The sequence below is a fragment of the Salmo salar genome, chromosome 23 (genome assembly GCF_965601325.2).
Source record: "Salmo salar chromosome 23, fSalSal1, whole genome shotgun sequence".
NCBI lineage: Eukaryota > Metazoa > Chordata > Actinopteri > Salmoniformes > Salmonidae > Salmo > Salmo salar.
Genome location: NC_138313.1, coordinates 4,718,543 through 4,741,028, shown reverse-complemented (window position 1 = coordinate 4,741,028; position 22,486 = coordinate 4,718,543). Strand labels below are relative to the sequence as shown.

Below are 22,486 nucleotides of genomic sequence, written 5' to 3'. Positions count from 1 at the left end.
ATGACACAACAGTGGTAGGCCTGATCACCGACAACGACAAGACAGCCTATAGGGAGGAGGTCAGAGACCTGGCCGTGTGGTGCCAGGACAACAACCTCTCCCTCAACGTGATAAGGACAAAGGAGATGATTGTGGACTACAGGAAAAGGAGGACCGAGCACGCCCCCATTCTCATTGACAGGTTGAGAGTTAAGTTCCTTGGTGTCCACATCACCAACAAACTAACATGGTCCAATCACATCAAGACAGTGGATGGCTTCCTGCCATCCAGGACCTCTATACCAGGCGGTGTCAGAGGAAGGCCCTAAAAATTGTCAGACTCCAGCCACCCTAGGCATTTTTATTTATTTATTTTTATTTCACCTTTATTTAACCAGGTAGGCAAGTTGAGAACTTGTTCTCATTTACAATTGCGACCTGGCCAAGATAAAGCAAAGCAGTTTGACACATACAACAACACATGGAGTAAAACAAATATACAGTCAATAATACAGTAGAAACATAAGTCTATATACAATGTGAGCAAATGAGGTGAGATAAGGGAGGTAAAGGCAAAAAAAGGCCATGGTGGCGAAGTACATACAATATAGCAAGTAAAACACTGGAATGGTAGATTTGCAGTGGAAGAAAGTGCAAAGTAGAAATAGAAATAATGGGGTGCAAAACAAATAAATAAATAAATACAGTAGGGGAAGGGGTAGTTGTTTGGGCTAAATTATAGATGAGCTATGTACAGGTGCAGTGATCTGTGATCTGCTCTGACAGCTGGTGCTTAAAGCTAGTGAGGGAGATGAGTGTTTCCAGTTTCAGAGATTCTTGTAGTTAATTCCAGTCATTGGCAGCAGAGACCTAGAAGGAGAGGCGGCCGAAGGAGGAATTGGCTTTGGGGGTGACCAAATATATACCTGCTGGAGCGCGTGCTACAGGTGGGTGCTGCTATGGTGACCAGCGAGCTGAGATAAGGGGGGACTTTACCTAGCAGGGTCTTGTAGATGACCTGGAGCCAGTGGGCATAGACTGTTCTCTCTGCTACCGCACGGCAAGCGGTTCGAGAGCACCAAGTCTAGGTCCAAAAGGCTTCTAAACAGCTTCTACCCCCAAGCCATAAGACTCCTGAACATCTAATCAATTGGCTACCCAGACTATTTGCGTTGCCACCCCTTTTACACTGCTGCTACTCTACTAACCGGTGTCCCCGCACATTGACTCTGTACCGGTACACCCCCTGTACATAGCCTTTGCTATTGTTATTTTACTGCTGCTCTTTCATTATTTTTCTTAAAGCTGCATTGTTGGTTAAGGGCTTGTAAGTACCGTAATTTCCAGACTATTAAGCGCACCTGAATATAAGCCGCCCCCACTGAATTAAAAAAATATATATATTTTGAACATAAATAAGCCGCACATGTCTATAAGCCGCAGGTGCCTACCGGTACATTGAAACAAATGAACTTTACACAGGCTTTAACGAAACACGGCTTGTAACAAAAATAAATAGGCTTTAACGAAACACGGCTTGTAACAAAAAATAAAGAATTAGCAGTAAGCTTTAGTTGTCTTTTTGCACTGAGTCAATTCCTCACGCTGCTGTTTCCAACGTCTTATCATCGACTCATTATGACCAAGCTCCCGTGCAGCAGCTCTATTTCCTTTTCCAACAGCCAGATCAATCACCTTCAACTTGAAAGCTGCATCATATGCATTTCTCCGTGTCTTTGCCATGATGAGGGTGACAAAATGACTACCGTAATCAGAATGATGGGAAGTTTGAGAGCGCTCGATTTAATCTAAACAGTAAACAAAAAAGTTGTTTGACCTTAACCCGTTCGGCAATTTCATTGGTCTAATGAAAGCTTCATGCCGCCAAAAAACTGAGCACGTCACAGAATGTGTTTTTTTGGAGAAAAAAAAATTGAAAGCGGGAAAAATCCATATATTAGCCGCGTCATTGTTTAAGCCGCGAGGTTCAAAGCCTGGGAAAAAATTTGCGGCTTATAGTCCGGAATTTACGGTAAGCATTTCACTGTAAGGTCTACACCTGTTGTATTCGGCGCATGTGACAAATACATTTTGATTTGGTTTGATATATAGACAGGTGTGTGCTTTTCCAAATCAAGTTTTTTTATACATTTGCAAAACATTTCTAAAAACCTGTTTTCACTTTGTCATTATGGGATATTGTGTGTAGATTGATGAGGAAAATAAACAATTTAATACATTTTAGAATAAGGCTGGAACGTAACAAAATGTGGAAACAGGGAAGGGGTCTGAATACTTTCCGAATGCACTGTATATGTATGTTGCACAGGGCAGAGGGCTGCTATGACTATTGTGGAGGCTGAATCAGAATTAGTTGGGTAAAATAGATAAGATGTTTTATTTGCATAATATGCTTATGTGAGATACATTCACATATGACAAGTATCTGTTAAACCATGTGAAGGGATGGCATTGTCGTGTCTTTGGCATCATTAAAACGGAAGACATGTTTATCAAACAACTCTCTGTAATTATTATTATGCGATTAAACTGATTAATCGTGTAACTGTAATTAACTAGGAGGTCGGGGCACCAAGGAAAATATTCAGATTACAAAGTTATAATTTTCCTAATATAACTTTCAGAAATCATAATATCTGATCTCTGAGTCTTCTGATTTAATGACGTATTCTTTACCTCATTAGTCTCATTCCAAATGTTGTAAATTGTTGGTTATCTGCACAAACCCAGTCTTCACTATGAGTCATCCATACATCAATTGTCTTAAAATCATTTATTTACTAAACTAAATCATGCACAGAAATGCACAAACAGATATGGTTACAAGGAAATGATAGGAGAATGCGCCCTAGTGGGCTAAACCGGCATGGCGGCTTGTTACACAAAGAAAGGGGGTTGGGCTTGAATGAAAGAGCGGGAAGACTGAGGAACAGAGAAAGCAGCTATGCCATTTTAAATACAGTATCGTATGCATTCTACATTACCGCCCATTTGGAAAAGGAAATAAACATTTATTCTGAGCTGCACTTCTGTAGGTTGGTCGTAGATGCTGGCCGTGTTGGCCAACAGAGATCTTCCTGTCCTCGGAAGAATGTCACTGGTGGTAAAATGGATACGTTGATACGTCTTCGTCGTGTGTTAGACTGGATACGTTGTCCGTCCTTTTCTAGCCCACGTCTACAGCGGCCGCTGCTAACTCAACGGCTAGGAAGTATCACTTCTGTAGTGAATGAGAGTTCAAAGTTCATACCATTCGCAACCAAAGCTCACGCTGAGTTTGGCTTAGTTCTGTACTTGACATGTGTGTCCTTTTAACGCAGAGGCTGCAGACCTCACGCACCCGGAACAGACTGGTTACGTTTTCGTCACTGACTTATATAGTGGTGAGGGGAGAAGGGTGTGTTTCATCGTTTATAACCCCTGTCTCTTCACAGGGGTGGGCCACTGATCGGTCAGGGCTCTTTCCTTATGAAAACCCAATTCTCTCATTTGGAAGCTAAAATTACATTTAAACTCCTAACAAACAGTTTCAATATCAAACATTTAAATTGCACAACAATTCCATGTGAATCTGATAACTAGAATGTGTAGACTTTCCCAGGTACGGTTTATGTCGTCCTGTCATCAGTCATAATGTCTCAGATGACAACCGAACTGACATCCATACTCATTAAGTACCTGGTATATTTCCAACTGGTTCTATTACCGAAATATGGTTCCTTTCCACCCACTTGTTTGATGTTCCCAGACTCTCTATATTTAACAAAGGCTATTCAAAAGTCCTTCAGTAGGGTCAGAGAGAGAGGGGAAGGGAGAAAGGTATTTATGGGGGGGTCATAAACCTTACCCACAGGCCAATGTCATGACAACGTGATTAATGGGGAACCAATTACTTGTCTCCACAATGTCTGTGCGCAAGTCACTCCCTCCTTTGGCATTGGGGGAAGGTGTATGGCAGTGTTTGGACCCTTGTATGTCCTCTCTGATGTTGCACTTATCTTGGGATAGTGTATGACTTAGAGGCTTACTCCCCTCAGTGAGCTTGTCCAGGAGTGGAGTCAAGAGGGGGTTTACTTGAGATGGGAGTATCTAGAGTTGTCAATTGATTTATGCCATTGGATGAGCTAATGGTTCTGTTCTATACCGTACCAGGGAGAGACAGTTCCAGTTTGGGGTAGGAGGACCAGACGCTGGTCTATACAATGAAAACTGTTGACACAGCAGTTGCTGTCTGATATGTTTCATAGATATCTTTCATACAAAACCTAACCTTGTGACCATTCTATGTATCTGTGGTTCGTCATGTACGTTGAGAGGGGTGTATCTTGGCTATAAAAGATCTTTGTACTTTTGTGTAGTCACTTTTCAATGGTTCATTGAAAGTCAAAGTGCTTTTGCAAAAGCATCTTAATTATTAAAGATGTAGTTTTAAGTATAACTCTGACTGGTGTGTCAAGTTTGTAACTCTCCTCATTTGGTAATGCAGAAATTAGCCACCACACTATGTCAGCCCTGAAGCATGTTGCCTTGAACAAGGGGAGGGGTGAGCGCAGGAGTGATAGGAGGATGGAGAGAGGGAGAAATGCAGTGGGAGAAAAAGAGGAGGTGGGAGAGTGCGTTAGCATCTGTTGGTTTTTAGTTCTGGCTGACAAAAGCTGGAAGACAGAGCGTAGTATCTCTACACAGGCACACACGTGCACGGGAGCCAACGTGGAGCAGACGCTAGAGAGAGCTACCACACACTCACACGCCGGCACTGGCACACACACACTCAGAGAGAGGCGCTAACCCAGAGAGAGAAACAGTATTTTCACGCTTTCGCTCTCACCGGTGAGAAGCTATTCCTCAGCAGAGCAGCATGTAAGTATAGCCTTGTCTTTCAGAGATAAAACAATAGACATAGTACATTGGGCAGCTTGATTCCTTCCGTGTGTGTGTGTGTGTGTGTGTGTGTGTGTGTGTGTGTGTGTGTGTGTGTGTGTGTGTGTGTGTGTGTGTGTGTGTGTGTGTGTGTGTGTGTGTGTGTGTGTGTGTGGAGCCCCAGTACGATTGGATTACTCAGCCTTAATTAGATTCTGTGAACAGTAATGGCTTGGGGATGGGTAGTAGGATACGGTACACGGCTACGCACAGACAGCAAAGTGCTCTGCTCAGCTCCTTTCTGCTGCCTGCCGTTATGTCTGAGATGAGAGAGGAGACAAACACACATGCCTTAGCATGCAACACAGCAGTTTTCTGTTTAGAAAAAAGCATTTTTAAGACTTGTTAGGAATTCAGCAGAATTTTCTCTCTTCTGGTCTTTGTATGCGTCTATTGTTTCATAAACTGGATTTTGCCCCATAGGGTTTTGGGGGGGTTGTGTTCGCCTTAGTTTCACCTTTTAATACAAATGCCTGAGTCCCTGTGATGCGTGTGTGCGTGTCTGTGTGTTTGAACCTTTTATATAATCTAGGAAGGATTTTTAGAGTAAGTATTTTTCTGCCTCCTATGTTTTAATGTTTGTTGCTGTAATAATCCAGGGCGTTTCTCTTGACAGTTGTTGAAAATATTACTGCACTGAAGACGGCTAGGAAACAAGACACATTAATAGATTTTTAACCTTGGAAATTATGTCTGTGTGATTTCTAGGTCAGTGAGATGTGTTTCACATGTATGTGGCCACAAAGAGGGCTGGACTGTGCAGAGCGATACACGCTATGACAACTTCCAGTGTTTTTTTTTGGGGGGGGGGGTCTTAAAATAAATGAATATATTCCTGTTTTGTGGCAGTTCGCGACGCCTCTATGTTATACTGATCGCACTATACATTTTTGTTGCGTGTAGACATGGTTGTCCTTGTTTGATAGAGCCATTGGACGTCTTTCAGATGTTTTCCTATCGGCGGATTCATTGCTAAATATACAATGTGACAAGTTTTTTCCAGTTTCTGAAAGACTACAACCCAAGATGGGCTTTTTTGAAAGGGATGCAGACAAAACACACATTCCTCTGGTCAAAATTGAAAGAACTGACCAGACCACAATGGCTTCAAATTATTCCTCTCATCAACACAAGTTCGGTATACAGTGCCTTAGGAAAGTATTCAGACCCCTTGACTTTTTCCACATTTTGTTACTTTACAGCCTTATTCTAAAATGTATTAAATTGTTTATTTTCCTCATCAATCTACACACATTACCCTATAATGACCAAGCGAAAACCATTGTTTTTAAATTTTTGCAAATGTATTAAAAATGAAAAAACTGATAACATTTACATAAGTATTCAGACACTTTACTCAGGACTTTGTTGAAGCACCTTTGGCGGCGATTACAGCATCGAGTCTTCCTGGGTATGGCGCTACAAGCTTGGCACACATGTATTTGTGCTTGGGGTCGTTGTCCTTTTGGAAAGTGAACCTTCACCCCAGTCTGAGGTTCTGAGTGCTCTTTGTACTTTGCTCCGTTCATCTTTGTCTCAATCATGACTAGTCTTCCAGTCCCGGCCGCTGAAAAACATCCCCACAGCATGATGCTGCCACCACCATGCTTCGCCGTAGTGATGGTGCAAAGCTTCCTCCAGACGTGATACTTGGCATTCAGGTCAAAGGGTTCAATCTTGGTTTCATCAGACCAGAGAATCTTGTTTCTCATAGTTTGAGAGTGTTGAGGTACCTTTTGGCAAACTCCAAGCGGGCTGTCATGTGCCTTTTACTGGCTTCCGTCTTGCCACTCTACCATAAAGACCCGATTGGTGAAGTGCTGCAGAGATGGTTGTCCTTCTGGAAGTTTCTCTCATCTCCACAGAGGAACTCTGGAGCTCTGTCAGAGTGACCATCGGATTCTTGGTCACCTCCCTGATCAAGGCCCTTCTCCCCTGATTGCTCAGTTTGGCTAGGTGGCCAACTCTTGGAAGAGCCTTGGTGTTTCCAAATTTCTTCCATTTAAGAACGGAGGCCACTGTGTTCTTAGGGACCTTCAGTGCTGCAAAAATGTTTTGGTACCCTTTCCCAGATCTGTGCCTCGACCAATCCTATCTCGGAGCTCTACAGACAATTCCTTCGACCTCATGGCTTGGGTTTTGCTCTGACAAGCACTGTGAACTGTGGGACCTGGTATAGACAGGTGTGTGCCTTTCCAAATTATGTTCAATCAATTGCATTTACCACAGGTGAACTCCATTCAAATTGGAGAAACTTCTCAAGGATGATCAATGGAAACAGGACACACCTGAGCTCAATTTCTAGTCTCATAGAAAAGGGTCTGAATACTTACGTAAATAAAGTATTTAGGTTTTTAATATTTCATATTTGCTAAAATTAAAAAAAAAAAACGTTTTTGCCTCGTCATTATGGGGTATTGTGTGTAGCTTGCTGAGGAATTGTTTTTATTTAATCAATTTTAGAATAAGGTTGTAACGGAACAAAATGTGGTAAAAGTCAAGGGGTCTGAATACTTTCCTTAGGCACTGTAAAGCGAAGAGGACTCAAATCAGAGTTGGATTTAAATAGAAGCTCATCTACAGCAAATGCCAGCACGAAGATGCAGGCAAATACAGTAGCTTGGTGAGTTAAATTTCATGCAAGCCACCTAGCTTTTAGTTTATCTACTGAAACCCACATTGTGGGGGGAAATATAATAATTTGTATGTTTGCTAACTTAGGTAGCTAGCTAAAATGATAGGCATCATGCAAAATAAGATTCCAAACAGATGTGTCACGTCCTGACCATAGTAAGTTGTTATTTTCTTTGGTTAGAGTTGGTCGGGGGCGTGACAGGGGGTGTTTGTCTATGTTTTTATATTTCTATGTTCAGTTTCTAGTTTTGTATTTCTATGTTGGTTTTGTTTGGCATGATCTCCAATAAGAGGCAGCCGGTTGTCGTTGTCTCTAATTGGAGGTCATATTTAAGTTGATGTTTGTCCCACCTGTTTTTGTGGGTGATTCATTTTTGAGTAGTGTGTTCTCTCTCTGCGTCACGGTTTGTTGTTTTTGTGTATTCAAGTATTTAGTCTATTGCATTTAGTTTCACGGTAAATAAAATATGTGGAACTACAACCATGCTGCGCGTTGGTCCGATCATTCTGACAGCCGTGACAGAATCACCCACCAAAAAAGGACCAAGCAGCGTGGTAAGGAGCAGCTGGAGGAATGGACTTGGGAGGAGATTTTGGATGGGAAAGGACCCTGGAAGCAGGCTGGGGAGTATCGTCGCCCGAGGGAGGAAATCGAAGCAGCAAAAAGGGAGCGACAGTACTAAGAGGCGCTATATGCACCGAGAGGCAAGGCTGAGAGGCAGCCCCAAAAAAATGTTTTGGGGGGGGGGCATACGGGGAGTTTGGCGATGTCAGGGGGGAGACCTGATCTAACTTCCCATGGTTATCGGAGAGAGCCATGGAGTGAACCGGAGCCAGTCAAGGAGTCAAGCGCGAAGCTCGATGCAAGATTCCGGAGAGAGGTACTGGCATTGAGAGCACTGCGGAGCGGGCGTGCTCAGGAGCGAGTGGATGAACGAGCAATGGGTTATGGTGTGATGCGCACTATATTGCCCATACACACTCACAGCCCGGTGCGGTCGGTGCAAGCTCCTCACCAGTGTAGGGCGAAGATGGTCATTCAGCCAGGAAGGAGTAGGCCTGCTCAGCAAGCCTGGTCTCCAGTTCGCCTCCATAGTCCAGTACGTCCTGTGCCTCCTTCCCGCACTCGCCCTGAGGTGCGTGTTACCAGTCTGGCGCCACCTAGGCCAGTTCCACGCAATCAGATCTCCAGTGCGCATGCCCAGTCCGGAGTGTCCTCTTCCTGCTCCCCGCACTCGCCCTGAGGTGCGTGTTACCAGTCTGGCGCCACCTAGGCCAGTTCCACGCAATCAGATCTCCAGTGCGCATGCTCAGTCCGGAGTGTCCCTGTTCCTGCTCCCTGCACTCGTCCTGAGGTGGGGGTTACCAGTCTGGTGCCACCCATGCCAGTACCACGCATAAGGATTCCAGTGCACATTTCCAGTCCAGAGCTTCCGGCGACAGTTCCCCGTCCAGAGCTTCCGGCGACAGTTCCCCGTCCAGCGCTTCCGGCGACAGTTCCCCGTCCAGAGCTTCCGGCGACAGTTCCCCGTCCAGAACCTACTGAGACGGCCTACAGCCCGGAACCTACTGAGACGGCCTACAGCCCGGAACCTACTGAGACGGCCTACAGCCCGCATGTAGGCGCGGTTCTCTGGACACTGTGCAGGATGTCAGGCTCCACTTCCCACACCACTGGCGTGATGATACAGGACGTCATAGAGGTGGAGACAGGGCGTCCACCTTCACGTTCTTTGAGCCTTGGAGTCAGGTGAAGAATAGAGCCCACATGGCCTGTCTCGGGTTTAGCCTCGTCGCTGCCCTGATTTATCTCCAGGTTGCGGTGGTCTCCATGGCCTCGGTCTCCACATAGGAGAGGGGATAGACGTGTCCTCTTGGGAGGCTGCGTCAGACCGCAGGTCAAGGGCACAGAGGAGGCAGGCATGTAGCCTGGGTCTTAGAGAAAACCCGGTGCAGATCCTGGTATTTCTCCGGTAACTCCACTTGAGGGTGTGGTCCGGACTTTACACCGTAGTGGTGTTGACAGACACCACAAGACACCACCCCTGACACTCCTGCGACAACCCAGCAGTCTCCCCTCTGACCAGGAAATAACAGGGTTATGCCAACTCAACCAGGGGAGACCTAAAACAACAGGGTGCGTGGGGGTGTTTATAATCAAAACGGTGATCTATTCTAAATTAGTGTCATGGGTCAGCAGAGAAACAGGAACAGTGATGTGATGTACGAGCTCTGCCCCTATTGGACGACTTTCCAGGACTCGAACTGGAATGGGTGACTGTAGGGGAACCAAAGGAATCCGTAATGCAGTGACCAGTGCACCATCTAAAAGATTCCCGGAAGCTCCGGAATCAGAGCTAACGGGAGTGAGGGGCTAGGGTATTCAGGAAATTTAAATGGGAAAACAAACTGGTTGAGTTGACAGAAAAGGAGGGGAGATCTTGCATCCTACCTGGGTTGGAGCAGGATAATTCCCTGACTTGTCACCTACTCGCCTATTAGTGGATAGAGGGCAGTTCGGGGAGATATTACCCCTTTCTCCTTTCTCCCTTTCTCCAATAGGAGCAGAGGCCCAGATTCCTCCTTTTCCTACGCTCTGCCTCGGGCAAACGTGCAGAGCCCACCTCCATCAGCTCTGGCCATGGAGCAGGTGTAACCATGGGCTCCGGATTCCGCGCAGGTCTTCGTCGGGACCGCATGAGGTTGTCCAAACGAATCGACATGCTGATGAGCTGGTCGAGTGACAGGTTGTCATCACGGCAGGCTAACTCCAGCTATGCCTCCTCCCGCAGTCCACTGCAGAACATGGTGGCCAGAGCCGCCTCGTTCCATCCGGTAGAGGCCGCGATGGTCCGGAACTCCAGAGCGAACTCCAAGGCAGTCCTAGCTCCCTGGCGTAGTCGGAGTAGGCGCGCACCCCACTCTCAGCCCTCCCGGAGACCGCCTCGGTATAGCGAGTGAGGTACAGGTTGCACAGGTCTTCCCTGTGGCTCAGTTAGTAGAGCATGGTGTTTGCAATGCCAGAATGGTGTGTGCAAAGCCAGGGTTGTGGGTTTGATTCCCACGGGGGGCCAGTACAACAACAAAAAAAATGCATGAAATGAAATTTATGAAATTTATGTATTCACTACTGTAAGTCGCTCTGGATAAGAGCGTCTGCTAAATGACTAAAATGTAAATGTAAATCCCTTGCATCTCGCTGGCGCGCCGTCAAAGCACTCTAGGAGGGACAAGGGTATGCCGCGGACTGGTTCAGATGAGATGGTAGCAGGTAGTGGTGGGGGGGCTGGTGCCGGAACCGGTGCTGGAGACTGGATGGACTGCACATTCCCCTCCAAACGCAGGGTGGTTGCCAGCACGCTGTCCATGGCGCTGCCAAGTCGGAAGAGACAGTCCTCTTGATGCTGGACTGTCTCTGCAATGTTTGACAGCTCAGTCTTTCCTGTTGTCTGCATTTAGTGGGCCCGAGTATTCTGTCACATTGTATAACGATTGGAGACAGACGCAGGAATACATAATAGGTTGTTTTATTTTCTCCACCCAAACAAAAGAGCAAGGTAAAACCTCTAAAAAAAAACTCTGTGCCTTTAAACAGCTTGGAAAATTCCAGAAAATGAAAATGGCTTTAGAAGCTTCTGATAGGCTAATTGACATCATTTGAGTCAGTTGGAGGTGTACCTGTGGATTTATTTCAAGGCTTACCTTCCAGCTCAGTGCCTCTTTGCTTGACATCATGGGAAAATCAAAAGAAATCAGCCAAGACCTCAGAAAAAAAATTGTAGACCTCCGCAAGTCTGGTTCATCCTTGGGAGCAATTTCCAAACGCCTGAAGGTACCACGTTCATATATACAAACAATAGTATGCAAGTATAAACACCATGGGATCACTCAGCCGTCATACCGCTCAGGAAGGAGACGCGTTCTGTCCCCTAGAGATGAACGTACTTTGGTGCGAAAAGTGCAAATTAATCCCGGAACAACAGCAAAGGACCTTGTGAAGATGCTGGAGGAAACAGGTACAAAAGTATTTATATCCACAGTAAAACGAGTCCTATTATCAACATAACCTGAAAGGCAGCTCAGCAAGGAAGAAGCCACTGCTCCAAAATCGCCATAAAAAAGCCAGACTATGGTTTGCAACTGCACATGGGGACAAAGATCGTACTTTTTGGAGAAATGTCCTCTGGTCCGATGAAACTAAAATAGAACTGTTTAGCCATAATGACCATCATTATGTTTGGAAGAAAAAGAGGGATGCTTGCAAGCCGAAGAACACCATCCAAACCGTGAAGCACGGGCGTGGCAGCATCATGTTGTGGGGGTGCTTTGCTGCAGGAGGGACTGGTGCACTTCACAAAATAGATGGCATCATGAGGGGAAATTATGTGGCTATATTGAAGAAACATCTCAAGACACCAGTCAGGAAGTTAAAGCTTGGTCGCAAATGGGTCTTGCAAATGGACAATGACCCCATGCATACTTCCGAAGTTGTGGCAAAATGGCTTAAGGACAACAAAGTCAAGGTATTGGAGTGGCCATCACAAAGCCCTGAACTCAATCCTATAGAAAATTTGTGGGCAGAACTGAAAAGCGTGTGTAAGCAAGGAGACCTACAAACCTGACTCAGTTACACCAGCTCTGTCAGGAGGAATGGGCCAAAATTCCCCCAACTTTTTGTGGGAAGCTTGCGGAAGGCTACCCAAAACGTTTGTCCCAAGTTAAACAATTTAAAGGCAATGCTACCAAATACTAATTGAGTGTATGTAAACTTTTGATCCACTGGGAATGTGATGAAAGAAATAAAAGCTGAAATAAATCATTCTCTCTACTATTATTCTGACATTTCACATTCTTAAAATAAAAGTGGTGATCCTAACTGACCTAAGACAGGGAATTGTTACGAGGATTAAATGTCAGGAATTGTGAAAAACTGAGTTTAAATGTATTTGGCTAAGGTGCATGTAAACTTCCGACTTCAACTGTATATACACAACCATTCAAATGTTTGGGGTCACTTAGAAATGTCCTTGTTTTTGTCCATTAAAATTACATCAAATTCATCAGAAATAAAATGTCGACATTGATAATGTTGTAAATGACTGTTGTAGCTGGAAACAGCTGATTTTCTATGGAATATCAACATAGGCGTACAGATGCCCATTATCAGCAACCATCACTCCTGTGTTCCAATGGCACGTTGTAATCCAAGTTTATCATTTTAAAAGGCTAATTGATCATTAGAAAAAACTTTTGCAATTATGTTAGCACAGCTGAAAACTGTTGTCCACGTTAAAGAAGTGTAATGCCCTGGCCATAGAGAGGGGTTTTTTGTTCTTTATTTTGGTTAGGCCAGGGTGTTACATTGGGTGGGCGTTCTATGTTCTGTTTCTATGTATTTGTATTTCTTTGTTTTGGGCCGTGTGTGGCTCCCAATCAGGCACAGCTGAAGTTTGTTGTTGTTGATTGGGAGTCACACATAAGTGCATGTTTTTCCGTTGGGGTTTTGTGGGTAATGTTTGTGGGTAATGTCGGTAATGTTTGTTAGTGTTTGCACCTGACAGGACTGTTGACTGTCGGTTTTCTCTTTTCTTGTTTTTGTATAGTGTTCACGTTGTTCAATTAAATATTAAATGATGAACACTAACTCCGCTGCACCTTGGTCTCTCTCCGACGACAGCCCTTACAAGAAGCAATAAAATGGCCTTCTTTAGACTAGTTGGGTATCTGGAGCATTAGCATTTGTCGGTTCAATTACAGGCTCAAAATGGCCAGAAGCAAAGTAATTTCTCCTGAAACTCGTCAGTCTATTCTTGTTCTGAGAAATGAAGGCTTGATGCTGCCATGCGAGGAATTGCCAAGAAACTGAAGATCTCGTACAACGCTGTGTACTACTCCCTTCACAGACAGCGCAAACTGGCTCTAACCAGAATATAAAGAGGTGTGGGAGACCCCGGTGCACAACTGGCAGCTTCATTAAATAATACCCGCAAAACACGAGTCTCAACGTCAACAGTGAAGAGACAACTCCGGGATGCCGGCCTTCTAGGCAGAGTTCCTCTGTCCAGTGTCTGTTCTTTTGCTCATGTTAATCTTTTCTTTTAATTGGCCAGTCTGAGATATGGCTTTTTCTTTGCAACTCTGCCTTGGTTATAGACACAGCTGTGACTATAACCAAGGGAATTCTCTTTGGAGGTAATATGTTCGGCATTTGATTGTGAGGTATTCTTGGTCGGGTGAACAAAAGGACTTGGGTTTCTCTATGTTATCACAATCACACCATGAGTAGTTAATCATGAAACATACACCCCTGCCATTGTTCTTCCCGGAGAGTTCTTTATTCTTGTCTGCGCAATGTACTGAGAACCCAGCTGGCTGTATGAACGGGGACAGTATATCACAAGAGATCCATGTTTCCGTGAAACAGAGCATGTTACAATCCCTGATGTCTCTCTGGAAGGAGATCCTCGCCCAGAGCTCATCTACTTTATTATCCAGAGACTGAACATTAGTGAGTAATCTACTCGGAAGTGGTGGATGGTGTGCACGCCTCCTGAGTCGGACTAGAAGTCCACTCCAAATACCTCTTCTCCACCGGCGTTGTTTTGGAGCAGCCTCTGGAATAAGTTCAATTGCCCTGGGGGGTACAAACAAAGGATCCAATTCAGGAATGTCATATTCCTGGTCATAATGCTGGTGAGTTACCGCCGCTCTTATATCCAAAAGTTATTTCCGGCTGTATGTAATAACACCAAAAAAAATCTGGGCTAATAATGTAACAAATAACACAGACAAAAAAAATACTGCAAAATTGCTTCGGAGCTAGAAGCAGAGCTTATGATGCTCTTAATTATCTATTATAGATGTGTTTTGATTTTGCTCAAAGCATTACAGAACTTCTACCAAGCCCTAAATAAGTTTATAACTCTCTCACCTAGACATGTCTGCATGGGATAACTGATTTCAGTCTTAACCAGAGTAAAAGCTACTGGTAGTCTTCTCAGTCTTCTCAGAAAAGATGAGAAAGATTTGGTCAGACGTTGCAGCCAGAGAGACATAACCCGTGGCCTTTCTCTCTCTCTCCTCTCTCTCTCGCTCTCTCAGCCAGTCTCTCTGGAACACAGACTCAGCCACAGAACAGCAACTACACTAAAACTTTTTATATCTACTCTGCACAGCAGGCATGTTGACGCAAGGACGCTCTCTCGCTCTCTTCTGCATTCTCTCATATTTACAGTGGCAAAGCAAGTGGAATAGATCAACTAAAGTGAAATAAACAAATCAGAAATGAACAGTAAACATTATACTCACAAAAATGTAATTTCTCTCTTCATCCCACTGTCTCTCTCTCCCTTTACCTCAGAGTACAGTAGTTACATCTCTCTGCCCTAATGCATTCATCACGAGAAAATAATAAGATCTGCTGTATACCCAAAACAGTCATACACTATAAGTATGTGAACACCCCTTTCAAAGTAGTGGATTCGACTATTTCAGCCACACCCGTTGCTGACAGGTGTATACAATTGAGCACACAGCCATGCAATCTCCATAGACAAACATTGGCAGTAAAATGGCCTTACTGAAGAGCTCAGTGACTTTCAACATGGCACTGTCATAGGATGCCACCTTTCTAACAAGTCAGTTCATCACATTTCTGCCCTGCTAGAGCTGCTCGGTCAACTGTAAGTGCTGTTATAAGTGGAAACGTCTAGGAGCAACAATGGCTGAGCCGTGAGGTGATAGGCCACATAAGCTCACAGAACCGAGTGTAGAAGCACATAGCGCATAAAAATCATCTGTCCGCGGACTACCGAGTTCCAAACTACCTCTGGAAGCTACGGCAGCACAAGAACTGTTCGTCAGGAGCTTCATGAAATGGATCTCCATGGCTGAACAGCCGCACACAAGCCTAAGATAACCATGTGCAATGCCAAGCGTCGACTGGAGTGAGTAGTGTAAAGCTCGCCGCCATTGGAGTCTGGAGCAATGGAAACGCGTTTTCTGGAGTGATGAATGACTCTTCACCATCTGGCAGTCCGACGGTCGAATCTGGGTTTTGGCCGATACCAGGAGAACGCTACCCGCCCCAATACATAGTGCCAACTGCAAAGTGGAGGAGGATTAATGGTCTGTGGCTATTTTTCATGGTTCGGGCTAGGCTCCTTCATTCCAGTGAAGGGAAATGTTAATGCTACCCCATACAATGACATTCTAGAAGATTCTGTGCTACCAACTTTGTGGCAACAGTTTGGGGAAGGCCCTTCCGTGTTTCAGCATGACAAAGTCCACGCATAAATGGTTTGTTGAGATCTGTGTGGGAGAACTTGACTGGCCTGAACAGAGCCCTGACCTCAAACCCATCGAACACCTTTGGGATGAATTGGAGCGCCAACTGCGAGCCAGGCCAACATCAGTGCCCGACCTCACTAATGCTCTTGTAGCTGAATGGAAGCAAGTCCCCGCAGCAATGTTCCAATATCTAGTGGAAGGCCTTCCCAGAGGAGTGGAGGCTGTTATAGCAGCAATGGAGGGACCAACTCCATATTCATGCCCATGATTTTGGAATGAGATGTTTGATGAGCAGGTGTCCAAATACCCTTGGTCATTCATTGTAACTTTCCTCTGCAGAACAGAGTGGAATCAGTCTTCTTTCTGTACAACAGATTTTCTCCTTTTCCTTCAGAGGATTTATCTCTGTCGCTTATTTTCCAGACTATTGCCAGTTTTCAAATTTTCATGTTGTTAATTTCCTCTTTTTCCCTGTTTTCCAGAATACAGTCAGTTTGAAGCCAAAATCCATGATCTTCGGGAGCATATGATGAACAGTAGAATCAGCTCAGGCTCTGGCTCTCTACGGACCAGCCAGAAAAGAACGCTCTACGTCAGGTAATTACTACTCTATAACCCCTTTATAATTTCTTTGTCAGGTACAACTACTTGATACACCCTTATGACCATGTCTATGACTTCATCTGTTAATGTCCTTCTCTTCATCTGCACTGATCCAACAAGATGGCACTGCAGTGGAGAGCAGCGGTTTTACGGGCTCCTGACCAATTCTTATTTTTTGTGTGTTTTTTTTATGCTGATCTTAACGTTTTTTGTACAAAATGTCTCCGCCATCATTTCCTATGACCGAAAACAGCTTCTGGAAATCAGACAGCCTCGATCACTAACCTCAATTTGGATGGCAAGTTCTACTTCAAAGTGTTCGCAGCTCTGGATGTTCTGCATACTCCAGACCAGGCCCTAATCCCCAGGATTCAAAAGAGGAAGCAACGGCACAAAAGAGGCAGACAAGCCGGCATCCTGACAAGACTACGTTGGCGAGCAAATAAACCGACTCTACCCTCCATTCTGTTAGTGAACAAACTGGACGAGTTTCACGGCTGAACATCTCGCTTGCTTTTCGTCAGCCTGAGGGGGAAGTGTGTGTTTCTTTGTAAACAACAGCTGGTGCGCGATCTCTAATGTCACAGGAAGTCTCAAGTTTTTGCTCGCCTAAGTTAGAATACCTCATGATAAGTTGCGGATCATACTATTTACAAAGAGTTTTTTTTTTCATAGCTGTCTATTTACCACCACAAACCGATGGTGGCATTAAGACTGCACTCAACAAGCTGTATAGGGCCATTTGTAAAATGACACCCCCAGCACTTTCGTGGCTGGTGATTTTAATGCAGTGAAACTGAAATCCGTTTTACAAAAATTTTACCAGCACAACTAGAGGCGACAAAATTGTAGATCACCTTTACTCCACACACAGAAACGCATGCAAGGCTCTCCCTCGCCCTCCCTTTGGAAAATCTGGCCATAACTCTATCCTCCTGATTCCTGCTTACAAGCAAAAACGAAATACAGAAGTGGTCCAACACAAGTTTGTTCATTTGCACAATAGCTCTCGTTCACTTTCAGTGGGGAAATGTCCACACTCACTGAAAATGACATTCGGTAGCTACTAGCTATGCTTGGATAACTAGTTTGTTTGTTTTCGCTCATTAGCATTTAGCTAAGTGTCTATGGGATTTCTCTATTAGATTGTGCTAATTCTGTTAGCATTCTGGTTATAGAGGCCTAAGGGGGATTTCTTGCATTTTTAGCGCTCCCTTGTGTGCAATGCCGGTAATCCCGTACATCCCCGGATGAGAGAAGGATGGTACGATACTGCCCAAGCCTAATTACCAGGCAATATCCGCAGTGAGCTAAAGGCTAGAGCTGCCGCTTTCAAGGACCGGGACACTATTCTGGACACTTTAAAAATCCCTCTACGACCTCCGCCAGCCATCAAACAGGCAAAGCATCAATACCGGACTAAAATCGAATCCTACTATGCTGGCGCTGACAGTAATCGGATGTGGCAAGGCTTGCAAACTATCACAGATTACAAAGGGAAACTCAGCCATGAACTGCCTAAGCCTACCAGACAAGCTAAATTACTTCTATGCTCGCTTCAAGGCAAGCAACACTGAACCATGCAAGAGAGCACTAGCTGTTCCATATGACTGTGTGATCTCATTCTCCGTAGGCGATGTGAGTAAGACCTTAAAACAGGTTAACATTCACAAGGCCACAGTGCCAGAGGAATTACCAGATACGTACTCAGAGCATGCGCTGACCAGCTAGCAAGTGTCTTCACTGACATTTTAACCTCTCCCTGATCCAGTCTGTAATACCCATGTGTTTCAAGCAGACCGCCATAGTCCTTGTGCCCAAGAACGCCAAGGTAACCTTAAAATGTAATGTAAATGTAATGTAATGTAACCTGTCTAAATGACTATCATCCTGTAGCACTCACATCTGTAGTCATGAAATGCTTTGAAAGGCTGGTCATGGCTCAACAGCATCATCCCAAACACACTGGACCCACTCCAATTTGCATACCACCCCAACAGATCCAAAGAAGACATAGTGCCCTCCAAGTTCATCACTAAGCAGGACCCTGGGACTAAACACCTCCCTCTGCAACTGGATCCTGGACTTCCAGACAAGCCGCCCCAAGGTGGTGAGCGTAGGCAACAACACATCCGCCATGCTGACCCTTAACACGGGGGCCCATCAGGGGTGCGTGCTTAGTCCCCTCCTGTACTCCCTGTTCACCCATGACTGCGTTGCCGCGCACAACTCCAAAACCATCATTAAGTTTGCTGACAACACGACGGTGGTAGGTGTGATCACCGACATAGATGAGACAGCCTTATAAGGAGGAGGTCAGTAACGTGCCAAGACAACAACCTCTCCCTCAACGTCAGCAAGACAAAGGACCTGATCGTGGACTACAGGAAATGGAGGGCCGAGCACGCCTCCATCCACATTGACGGGGCAGTAGTGGAGTGGATCAAGAGGTTCAAGTTCCTTGTTGTCTGCATCACTAAGGAATTAACCTATTGGGGCTAGGGGGCAGTATTTGCACGGCCGGATAAAAAACATACCCGATTTAAACTGGTTACTACTCTTGCCCAGAAACGAGAATATGCATATAATTAGTAGATTTGGATAGAAAACACTCTAAAGTTTCTAAAACTGTTTGAATGGTGTCTGTGAGTATAACAGAACGCATATGGCAGGCCAAAACCTGAGAAGATTCCATACAGGAAGTGCCCTGTCTGACAATTTGTTGTCCTTCTGTTGCATCTCTATCAAAAATACAGCATCTGTGCTGTAACGTGACATTTTCTAAGGCTCCCATTGGCTCTCTAAAGCCGCCAGAAAGTGGAATGGGGTGTCTGCTGTCTCTGGGCAAAGAACAGCAGCAGAAGTTGTAAGTGGTCAGCCTGGGGACAGTGAGACTGAGATGCGTGTTCACGAGACTACTCCATTTTTTTCTATCAGCCTTTGAATGAATACAACGTCGCCCGGTTGGAATATTATTGCTATTTTACGAGAAAAATCGCATAAAAATTGATTTTAAACAGCGTTTGACATGCTTCTAAGTACGGTAATGGAATATTTTGAATTTGTCACGAAATGCGCTCGCGCGTCAACCTTCGGATAGTGACCTGAACGCACAAACAAAATGGAGCTATTTGAATATAACTATGGATTATTTGGAACCAAAACTACATTTGTTGTTGAAGTAAAGTCCTGGGAGTGCATTCTGACAAAGAACAGCAAAGGTAATCCAATTTTTCTAATAGTAATTCTGAGTTTAGTGAGCCCCAAACTTGGTGCGTGTCAAAATAGCTAGCCGTGATGGCCGAGCTATGTACTCAGAATATTGCAAAATGTGCTTTCGCCGAAAAGCTATTTTAAAATCTGACACCGCAATTGCATAAAGGAGTTCTGTATCTATAATTCTTAAAATAATTGTTATGTATTTTGTCAACGTTTATCATGCTAGTTCTGAACATCACATGCTAATGTAAAAAGCTGGTTTTTGATATAAATATGAACTTGATTGAACAAAACATGCATGTATTGTATAACATAATGTCCTAGGAGTGTCATCTGATGAAGATCAAAGGTTCGTGCTGCATTTCGCTGTGGTTTAGTTTTTTGTGACATATATGCTTGCTTTGAAAATGGCTGTGTGATTATTTTTGGCAGGGTACTCTCCTGACATAATTTGATGTTTTGCTTTCGCTGTAAAGCCTTTTTGAAATCGGACAATGTGGTTAGATTAACGAGAGTCTTGTCTTTAAAATGGTGTAAAATAGTCATATGTTTGAGAAATTGAAGTTATAGCATTTTTGAGGTATTTGTATTTCGCGCTACTCGATTCCACTGGCTGTTGACTAGGGTGGGACGCAAGCGTCCCACCTTGCCCAGGGAGGTTAACATGGTCCACACACACACAGTCGTGAAGAAGGCACAACAATGCCTCTTCCCCCTCACGAGGCTGAAAAGATTTTGCATGGGCCCTCAGATCTTCAAAAAGTTATACAGCTGCACCATTAAGAGCATCTTGACTGGCTGCATCACCTCTTGGTATGGCAACTGCTTAGCATCCGACTGCAAGGCGCTGCGGAGTGTAGTGTGAATGGCTCAGTACATCACTGGGGCCTAGCTCCCTGCCATCCAGGACCTATATACCAGGCAGTGTCAGAGGAAGGCCCAAAAGATTATCAAAGACTCCCGTCACCCAAATCATGGACTATTCTCTCTGCTACTGCACAGCAAGCAATACAGATGAACCAAGCCTGGAACCAACAGGACCCTGAACAGCTTCTACCCCCAAGCCAAAAGCCTGCTAAATGGCTAATAACTATATAGCTGCCGGACTATCTGCATTGCCCCTTTTTGCACTCTTGACTCATCACATAAGCTGCTGCTTATGTTTGTTATCTATCCTGTTGCCTAGTCACTTTACCCCTACCTATATGTACATATTGTATCTACTTCAATTACGTCATACCCGTACACATCGACTTCGTACTGGTACCGTCATGGTGTTCATGGTGTAGTGCAATGTTTTAGTTGGTGATGTGGTGATGTTGGTGATGTGGACACCAAGGAACTTGAAACTCTCGACCCGCTCCACTATAGCCCCGTCAATGTTAATGGGGGACCTGTTCAGCCCGCCTTTTCCTATAGTCCACGATCAGCACCTTTGTCTTGCTCACATTGAGGGAGAGGTTGTTGTCCTGACACCACACTGTCAGGTCTCTGACCTTCTCCCTATAGGCTGTCTCATCGTTGTCGGTGATTAGGCCTACCACTGTTGTGTCCACAGCAAACTTAATGGTGTTAGAGTCGTGTTTGGCCACACAGTCGTAGGTGAACAGGGAGTAGAGTAGGGGACTAAGTCCACACCCCTGAGGGGCCCCAGTGTTGAGGATCAGAGCAGTAGACGTGTTGTTGCCTACCATTACCACCTAGGGGCGGCCCGTCAGGACTCCAGGATCTTCGTGGGCACTATGGTGTTGAACGCTGAGCTGTAGTCAATGAACAGCATTTTCACAATCATCCTTTTGTCCAGGTGGAAAAGGGCAGTGTGGAGTGCGATTGAGATTGCGTCATCTGTGGATCAGCACTACAGCACCACACCTCTGCCCATGTATAAAGCTAAGTTATCGTTAGTCATTGTGTATTTATTTATCTCGTTATAATTGTTTCTATTATTTTTCTGTTTTTCTCTCTGCATTGTTGGGAAGGGCCTGTAAAGTAAGCATTTCACTGTTAGTCTACACCTGTTTACGAAGCATGTGACAAATAGCATTTGATTTGATATGAAGGAACTTGACAGGTGAAAAAGCAGACCCCTGATAGGCATGCACCATACTGCTTCCATCTGTCTCGTCAGATCAGTGAAGATGAAGTTACAGAGATGAGCAACTTTAGATCATATATATATATAAAATTGTATATAAAATTGTCTGGAGGCTGTTGTCTATACTCTCTGGGTACTTCGACCACCTCATTTACCTGCATGACGCTATCAATGCACTTTACCACCACTGTGGCTTTCAGTCCGAGGAGAATAGAAAAAGGAAACATTTATTGTCCACAAAATGACATAGTCAATATTCAACCCATATGGATGGAGCACAGGAGCACTGACCCTGAGATTGATTGAGTCTTCTCTCCATCTCTGTCTGTGTTGACGCAGGCACATAAACAACAATACACACGCACACACTCAGGCCTTTTCGCCACCATCTGAAATGATCGGATCTGCTGCACTGTTGATTAATGGCAGAGAACCTATTGTCCTTTAAGTTGACTGGAGCCCATATATGGCTGGCCTTCCTTCATTATTATGCAGACAGCATGATAATAGAGACTAGGTGTATCAGGGCTAGTTTGACTGGGCCATTCAGGCCTTATCTGCATCTGCCCAGCCTGCCTCCTGTACACAGCAGGCCCAGGAGAAGGGAGAATGTCACTGTTACATGCCCTACCCTGGTCCACAGGGAGAACAACGGTGTATAAGGACCAGAGATAGAGAATGACACCCAGATCTTTAACCTCATGTCACAATAAGACATTAAACCAG

At 44.8% G+C, this 22,486-nt stretch overlaps 1 protein-coding gene across 2 annotated transcripts in view; it reads left to right on the top strand.

Annotated features, from left to right (window-relative positions):
• The window catches only part of LOC106583961 (discs large homolog 1-like protein), a 231,982-nt gene that overhangs the window by 175,724 nt on the left and 33,772 nt on the right, over positions 1-22,486 (top strand). The window contains exons 1-2 of one of the 2 annotated variants that reach the window (XM_014168685.3): positions 4,596-4,860; positions 16,326-16,440. In XM_014168685.3, the coding sequence (XP_014024160.1) occupies positions 16,370-16,440 (71 nt within the window). In that variant the 5' untranslated portion in view covers positions 4,596-4,860; positions 16,326-16,369. Of the gene's footprint in view, positions 1-4,595; positions 4,861-16,325; positions 16,441-22,486 lie in introns of those variants that run through there. The other variant, XM_014168679.3, reaches the window with a different exon arrangement.